General features: G+C 31.9%; 1 protein-coding gene across 4 annotated transcripts in view; it reads left to right on the top strand.

The window, feature by feature from the left end:
* Vmat (Vesicular monoamine transporter) overlaps window positions 1-8,623 on the top strand; it is a 298,099-nt gene that overhangs the window by 161,897 nt on the left and 127,579 nt on the right. The window contains exon 1 of one of the 4 annotated variants that reach the window (XM_067048234.1): window positions 8,251-8,294. The exons of the other annotated variants lie outside the window; for them this stretch is intronic. Coding sequence (XP_066904335.1) covers window positions 8,266-8,294 — 29 coding nt within the window. The 5' untranslated portion in view covers window positions 8,251-8,265. Of the gene's footprint in view, window positions 1-8,250; window positions 8,295-8,623 lie in introns of those variants that run through there. 4 annotated transcript variants of the gene reach the window in all.

The raw sequence follows: 8,623 nt of genomic DNA, 5'->3' as shown, positions 1-8,623 counted from the left end.
CTTCAGCGATTATCCTGGCATCCCAAGTAAATCTGCTACTAGTACATAGCTATATATATATTCAAAACTATTTTTTAAATCACTTATTAAGAGTTCAAAATATAGATCAACTTTTGATAGCAGCTTTCCGTACATGCCTTATCTAAAAAATTCAATTTTCCGACACTTTTCCAATATAGAGTTTGGCTTACTTCAAATGCAATTTAATTTGTTTATCAACTGCAATGTATAAGTTGTTGTACTATTTGTTCATGAATATGAAAAAGTTGTTATAAAGCTGCACAGTATGACTGATAATTTGATTTCAATATTTCACTTTCGCGTTTATTTTCGGAGGGGGCAGGAAAATGTATTATGAAAGAATAATATGACTTACTTTTTGCTAATCTACCAATAGCTCGCTGCGTACACATCCCACTGAAATACTGTTATACAACTTATCTAGCTACGTAAAAAACAATAATTATTTAAAGGGTGAAAAACTCACATACTGGGGAATGAAAACAACATGGATAATTAATAACTTTTGATCATGGATTATTAATAACTTGATGGAATTTCACACAAGAAATGTCGAGCGATTGACGCTCAATCCAAATTGGCCTTGATGATCATCCGTGGTTTATAAGACTTACATAAAAATTAATTATTAACAAAAGAAAAAAATTTCAGTGTAACCATATGTTGTAGGCCACAAATTTGTTTGATCTAATTTTTAATATTATTACATCTCTTTGCAATGATACAGAGATAAGTCTCCAGATGTTATTATGTACTTAAACTTAAACTTCTGCTTTTCTCTTTAACATATTTATTTATTTATTGATTATTAATAAAGAAGTGTTGTCTATGCCGATGTAAGGTTCAGTTCTAAACCATTTGAAACAATTCTGTCATTGGAAATCCTTCCTCCATGAGCACACATTATGTTAAACACTTGAGATCCACTCCCTCTCGAAAGCGATATCTAAGAAGGAAAAACTTCCAGGACTGGGCCAACACTTGAGTAGAGTTCTTGAGCACTCTCAGGGCTTCTCTGCTACTGTTTCATTATTCATTGAAACTTTCTTTCACTTGGTCGCTTTCACTGACCGACTTCACAAAAAAAAATCCGATCCAGCCTAAACAATTCTTTTTACCTTCGAGGAAAATAATATCAACTCGAGTATTACGCAAAAAAAAAAATATTACTTTTACTCTAATATTTTTTTTATTTATTTATTTATTGATATTTACAACTGTATAAAAAATACAACAAGTAAATTTGATCATAATGACATAATGATATGATACAGGATGTAGAGAAACTACCCAGTAGTAGAACTCTAAAAACAGTTTACAATATAAGGTCACGAGGCCATCTTCTTTTCAGGCGCCTCGGAGGATTGCCAGGAATGGAAGAGGAAGCAAGGTTAGAAACTAGTGGGTTTGGGTGGTTAGGGAGTTTATTATGGAAGGAATAATATCGGGTTCGGGCTAGATCGGTTACATAAGGAACATTGAGGTCTTTATGGATGGTTAGTAACAAAATAAGGAGCGTTGACGATTTTACGAAGGACTTTGGATTGTAAAGATTGAATACGAGAGGAATTCGAAGGTTTAGTGGAGCCCCAAAGCTCAACATCGTATGTCCAGATGGGTCTTATTATTGTCATGTACATCAGTCTTTTGTAATGAGTTGGAAGTTTAGACCGTTTGTCTAGTAAGTGCTGTAATAGTCGGAATCTGGGTGCATTTTCCTGTCTTTTCAGTCTTGTGTGAGGATTCCAGGTTTGTCGTTTGTCAAGATGTAGTCCAAGATAACGAATCTGTTCTACAGAGGTAAGAGCCACATTATTAAAGTGTACTGTAGGGCAGTCAGCAGGTTTACGACGAAGAGTAAATGTGATTTGATGGGATGTGTTGGGATTTATTTTTATCCTCCAATTTCTCTAATATAAAAATCAAAAATGATTTTGACGTCTATGAAGAGGCATGAAGCTGCGACCTTGCTTAATTTATTCCTTATCTTAACAGTTTCCCAAATTAAGTGGATAATTATTAATAATGTTTTGTTAGAAAAAGATTCAGTTTTTACCAAGGCTATTTAAGGGACATATTAGATGTTAAGAAGTAAATATTGAAATATTTAAGATATACGCCTCCAGAAGTTTATTTTATTTGAGAAATATTAAAAATTACCGGTCATTTTTTATTCGAAGCTCCTTTGATATCCTTTAAATCAATAACTTTTAAACTACCAACTACTTTTAAAAAAAACGTAATAGCACATCACATCGTTCAGAGCAGGGGTGGCCAACTTTTCCGTACATAACATCTACTTTGTATCTTATAAGTGTGTCGAGGGAGAAGAAGGGCTGTGAAATGCATACGATGAAAAAAATGTATACACTGTGTTTCAGTACAAGGAGCATTCCAGCGAATATTAAGCAACAATATTTATTGAGTTGTAGACAGTTGACCGTAGATTACTGATTGAAGAAGATGGTCGGGGGGTGCGGTCAGCAAAGAACAACATAAATAAACCAAAAATATTTATACGCCATAAATAAATATAATTGGCAGGCATAAATAAATATTTTTGGTTTATTTATGTTCTTTCTTTGCTGTTCTTGCCCCCCGACCATCTTCTTCAATCAACAATATTTATTATTCACCATTTTAAAAAAGTAATCGGGTTTCCATTCTTCATTTAAGTGATACGTTTTAATTTTTTCGGTTTACTACTCCTGTTCATGGCTATACTAGAACGGAAAAAAATATGACGATTTAAAGAATAAATTTTGAATCAAATATTTTCCTAGAAAATTCAAAAACTTCTGAACTGCGGTAATTATCTACTTTACGTTGGGAGAAATAATAATACTGCATATTACGATCGGGGACAGCAATTCAAGTATATATAGATATATTCAAATTTACAAGAATTTGAATATAACTGATTGCAACTGGCAGAATCAACATGGGACGAAACGTTGGCTCACATTAAGTAGTTTAATTATTTCTTTGGCTGCACCCAAACCATATTCCATTTATATACGAGTATTACACATGATCAATCCACGATTTTCCAATTAATTTTATTAATTTGTTATTCCACCGAACTATTGTTCTCAGAGTCATCAATTTTGATTAATAACTATATATTTTTTTATTTAAATAATAGAAAATTTTTAACCAGTATCGCACTATTAGTATAAAAAGTATTCTTTATAAAGAAAACTCAATTAAACTAACAAATATATCCCCTTGTACATAATAGTAACTTTGTTCAAGTGAAAACTTGAAACTTATAACAAAAACACCTTTTCATTTCATATACGTTATTGATATAGTTAGTAAATACCTATTACAACGATATCTTATATACTACGTTAACGAATCTGTGACTATTGGGAAGAGAGAGAGGGCCCAATTACGAGAGATCCCTCTCACAGTATTGTCTTTCTAACAGGGACCAGCCCCAACCATTTTCTACTGTCCTCAGAAATATAATACAGTCAGCTCTTCTTTGTAGGCTTCTCTTTCATCGTTAAACTTCCATCGATTTAAGGAACGTATAAAATATAATATTTGTAAAATAAATCGTAAAAGTAAGGACTGTTTTATAGTATATAATATGATATAAATAGGGTTCATAAATATTATAGTGGTTATTTGATTTCTCCAACAACCTGTTGAGGGAGTATAGTGATTAATCAATAAATTCCCTTTGAGAAGTAAAAACAACAATTTATTAATCCTTTGAATTCTTTTTTTTTTAATAATTTATTTATTGTTATTTACAACTGTATACATATATACACTTCAAGTAAATTTGCTGTGTGATATTATGACATGATACAAACATGAGGAGAATCTACCCATTGATAGAACTCCAAAAACATTTCTAAAGGAGATCTCGAGGCCATCTTCTTTTCAGATGCCTAGGAGGATTATTAGGTAATGAAGGAGAAGCCAGGTTAGAAACGAGTTGGTTTAGGTGGTTGGGAAGTTTATCATGGAAGGATTGTTATCTGGTTCTGGCCAAATCGGCAACATATAGGACATTGAGGTCCTGATGGATGATTTGACTTACAAAGTAAGGAGCATTAAGGATTTTGGACTGTATGGATTAGATTCGGGAGGAATTCGATGGCTTAGTGGAGCTCAACTCCGTATCTCCAGATAGCCCTTATAACAGTCATGTAGATCAGTCTTTTGTAATGGATTGGAAGTTTGGATCGTTTTACTAGTAAGAGTTGTAATAGTCGGAATAGACGAGCAGTTTCCTGTCTTTTCAGTATTGTATGAGGATTTCAGGTCTGTCGTTTGTCCAGATTTAGTCCTACCTTTGAATTCAAATATAATTTACCTTAGTGATTATATTACGGTTCACGTAAGCATTATGTTGTTTATCAGAAGTATTCTGTGACAAGTTGGAATAAAGAGGTAATATCTTCTTTTTTTTTTAAGTATAATATTGAACTCAGATACATAGATGCAGTAGGAAATACATTTAGTATTTAGAGTTTATTGAAGTTAGAAAAAAAAATGAATGAGGAACGAAAGTGAGGTTAAGGGCGGGGAAAACTTGTTATTTTTAGAAATTAGGAACATGGTATCTTACGTAAAGAGAAGAACAGGGCCTTAAGGTTTATGATAAAAAGCATTATATAAAATATTAGCACAGAAAAAAAGATGAAATAACCGGAGAATTTAGAAGGGTACAGAACGCTGAATTGTTGAATACACAATATAAGTCACTTGGAATTCAATTTTAAGCTACAAAATTCTCAAGTACGTTCCGAAAGAGACACCCTTTTGCCCAATTCAAGAGAAAGGTGGGTGTGTCGCACTCGCCTCAATTTTTGGTTTAATGGTCCACAAACTTTTATCGATTCTAGTATTGAATCCATTAGTTGTTGTCCTATTTTATTTGCTTAATTTTTAGGTACAGTATACAACTACAGCGCTAGAGGCACCGTATTCTGGATTGCATGGTTACATTTCTCGATACAGGTTGTTCCCCCTTAGGAACTTAAACAGGTTTTACCAATTTTCTGGCAGTAAGGCTTGACGTTGTCCGCGGAAGCCAAAAGACACTCATGATGATTCTGTGAACAGTATTCCAGGATATGCTCCATCGGCAGGGTACAATCACAACTATAACATGAAGGATTTCTTTCAAGAAAGTCCTTGTGTGTTAATCTTGTATGTCCGATCCTGAGTTATGATGGATTGTTTACGGGGATTTTCGATAACTGGCGGTAGAGTTTGAGTATCACCAAGTATTGTCTTCATTTTATTTGTCTCAGGTACTTTGGACCAAAAACAGCGCCATGCTTCCTTGCATTGGGTCAGAACCGATTTATGGTAATCATACAGCGCCAAGTTACAATCAGCCACTGGAAATAGGGTGCATGCTTCTTTGGCAGCTGTGTCAGCCTCGTTCCGCGTTATACCTGCATGCCTGGGGACTGGGGACCCACCTATTCCTGCTTTTACGAGAGACGTCTTAGAACAATTGAAACTTTATAGCCAGAAACAACTATACAATAGAAATATGGATTCTAATGGCAATCGATAATCTAAAGAGGTAGTAGAGACAACAAATGAACATGTTGACCAAGGAGAGAAAGGTCATATAAATGCGAGTACACATGAACAAGAGTTCTTAAGAGGTAGAGAAGATCCTTATTCAAATTATGAAAATGTTGATAGAACCGAGTATCAAGATGCACATGATTATACAGAATTCTCCAATAAGAGACCAAGCTTTGGCTAAATCTATCGATGCTCTTCCGGATCAGATTCAAATAGTTAAGGATTTAGAAGAGAAACCTAAAAGTGAATTAATGGAAAAGTTCAAAGGACTTATATAAAGGACTGGTATAGGTAATGATAAGGAAATCTCTTCAGCTCATATTGGATATTTTGATAACATAATTCCTAATATAGCTTTTGAATCAGGTGCAATACCTGTATCATCTGAGGTAACTAATCAATCATTATTAGAGGATTTTTCTAATCCTGGGATACTTGATACAAGACCCTCAAATGGACACGACTTAACTCCTTCAACAAATAGAGCTCCACTAAAACCTAAAAAAAAAAAGAAAACTGGAACAACTTCTAAAGGTGCATATAGTAAGGTATATAAGAACCGAAGTTGATGCCTTAGATAAAGCTAAATTGTTACATCTACAACAAAATTTGTAATTTTTCTATTATTTTTGGACTCTAACAGCCTTTAAACTTATTTCTAGGCCTATCGAAGTAAAAAATATACACATCTCAAGTCCTATAACGTTTTGTCTTATATCCTATAGCAGTGATTCCCAAAGTGGCCACTACCGCCCCCTGGTCGGCGCTCCTGCGATTAAGTGGGGGCGGTGGTGGCCACAGGTTCATTTGGAGGAGCGATGAATAACTACAAGTTGCCACGGCCAACAATATTACTGCTGAGGAAAATAGAACCGAGGATTACTAAATTGGTGGTAACACACCAGGTTCATCCTTCTCATTAAGATGATTTAGAATATTTTAACTGATTGATAGATAGAAAGAAATGATTTTATTTTTGAAAGACAAAATCTTATAAAAATTCATAACACAATATACAATTATAAAACAAAACCTGAGTCCAGTGCTCCATTACAAAACAATAAACAAAAGATAAAACAAGTTCTCTAGAACAAAACAATAAACAAAAACCAAAAAAACAAAACAGATTGGATAATATACCACTATTAACATAATATTCATTGCTCCATTATATTTAAATTAAAATAATGAGATTCTTTTAGATAAACGAAAGCGTGATATAAATGAAGATCTTAATTGGCTTCGCAAAGTATTTACATAATAGATTTATATATCACATACAAAATTAAACTTATCACATATTGTTACAATGTAAATAAATATATATATATATATATAGAGAGAGAGAGAGAGAGAATATTTTACTGTTTTTCTATAATATTCTATTTAATAAACATGAGTTCGAAACATTTTTAATAATAGTTTCATCATTTTGAAGTTCAATGTTTCTAATTTACACCTTGCTTTGCTGTATTTATTTTGAAAGGTAGAGACATTAATACATCGATATTTCCTATTAATTGCTATTACAATTTTTAAAAAAAATTAATTTCTAGGAGGGATAAGTAATAATTTTTTCTTAAATAATAGGAGTAGGAAAAAAAAGTTTGGGAACCACTGTCGTATAGGATAGTAATTGGATGGTTATAAATTCAAACGTCCACTTACAATCGGAGATATAATACAACTATTAATAAGTGAAATGTATTATGAATTAATGATATAAATAACATTAAAAATAAGTATAATTTTAAATATTTTATCGTTAGTATAATAATATTAAGAGAATCCTTTACATTATAAACAACTTAATAAAACAAAAATAATTATAAAATTATGGACAATGACATACTGTGATATTTGCATACGTTTTAGAATTTATAGGCAGAAGGAAGCTAGAGAATAAATAACTAAGTCCGAAATATCAATGTAAACATTTTTTAATTAAGATGAGGTGAATATGATAGGTTTTATATACACGGTTTCCCTTAAATTATTTTCACTATTTTATATTTTGAAGAATTCAATCATTTTTAAGCATGAGGGATTAAGGACGATTGGGAAATTATCTTAGCAGGACATGTTCTAAACTTTATACGGGAGAAATTAAACTTCAACATAACGTCATGGAACATTTATTTTCTTATTTGGTAAATCCAGCTCATTATAATTATATGAAATTTTCTCACCATTAATTTGTCACTTCTTACATTATTTAAAAATTTAATTAAGTATTTTCTGGGAATAACCAAGGATAAACACAAAATTTGATTTTTATCCCCACTCATTTATGGGATATCCTGTATATGTATATATGTATATACATACTCAGATATTGATTAACAATTAAAAAATTAATCCTGGTTTGTAGAGTATACATATATACATAATCAGATATTGATTAGCAATTAAAAAATTAATCCTGGTTTGCAGAGCACAAACAGTTCACTAAGCATTTAGCTGACAAAAATAACTTTTTTTTGTTTTTAAAATTTATTTTAGGAATTATAATTTTTTTTTGTAATGTAATGATATTACAGAAGGGCTTAGAAGGGCATTATATATATTTCAGAGGAAGCGAGTTATATGACCGCATGGGTAGATCCTTTGTCCTCCCTAGTCCTGCTTTTTACTCCGACCCAGGAATACATCCTTTGGTAAAAAGTTGTCAGGAATTCAATGTTCTCTGCTGGCATACCCTTGGCTCGGTAAGATAGTATTTATATTTACAGTTACTTAGTTCTATAAGATGAATTACAAATTCTTTTAAAGCTATAGATTAAATACAAATTATTTATTATTATTATTATTAAAAAGATACAAAAAATAAAAATCCAACTATAATAACAATTTTTTTTTAATAAAACTTCACCATTTACATTTACCCACAGTTCAAAGACTTGAATCCAAGATTAAGCAGATGTTTTTAAACAGAACAGTAACGCCACAGAACAGCTGTTCTTTATTTGTAGGCAGTGGTGCCGATGCTAGTATTTTAGTTAACATTATATATTATTATTATTATATCACTATATAT

The sequence above is a fragment of the Halyomorpha halys genome, unplaced genomic scaffold (genome assembly GCF_000696795.3).
Source record: "Halyomorpha halys isolate HHAL.00 unplaced genomic scaffold, Hhal_1.1 Scaffold28.1, whole genome shotgun sequence".
Lineage (NCBI taxonomy): Eukaryota > Metazoa > Arthropoda > Insecta > Hemiptera > Pentatomidae > Halyomorpha > Halyomorpha halys.
Note: the sequence above shows the minus strand (reverse complement) of the source record. Positions and strands in the feature narration are given on the sequence as shown.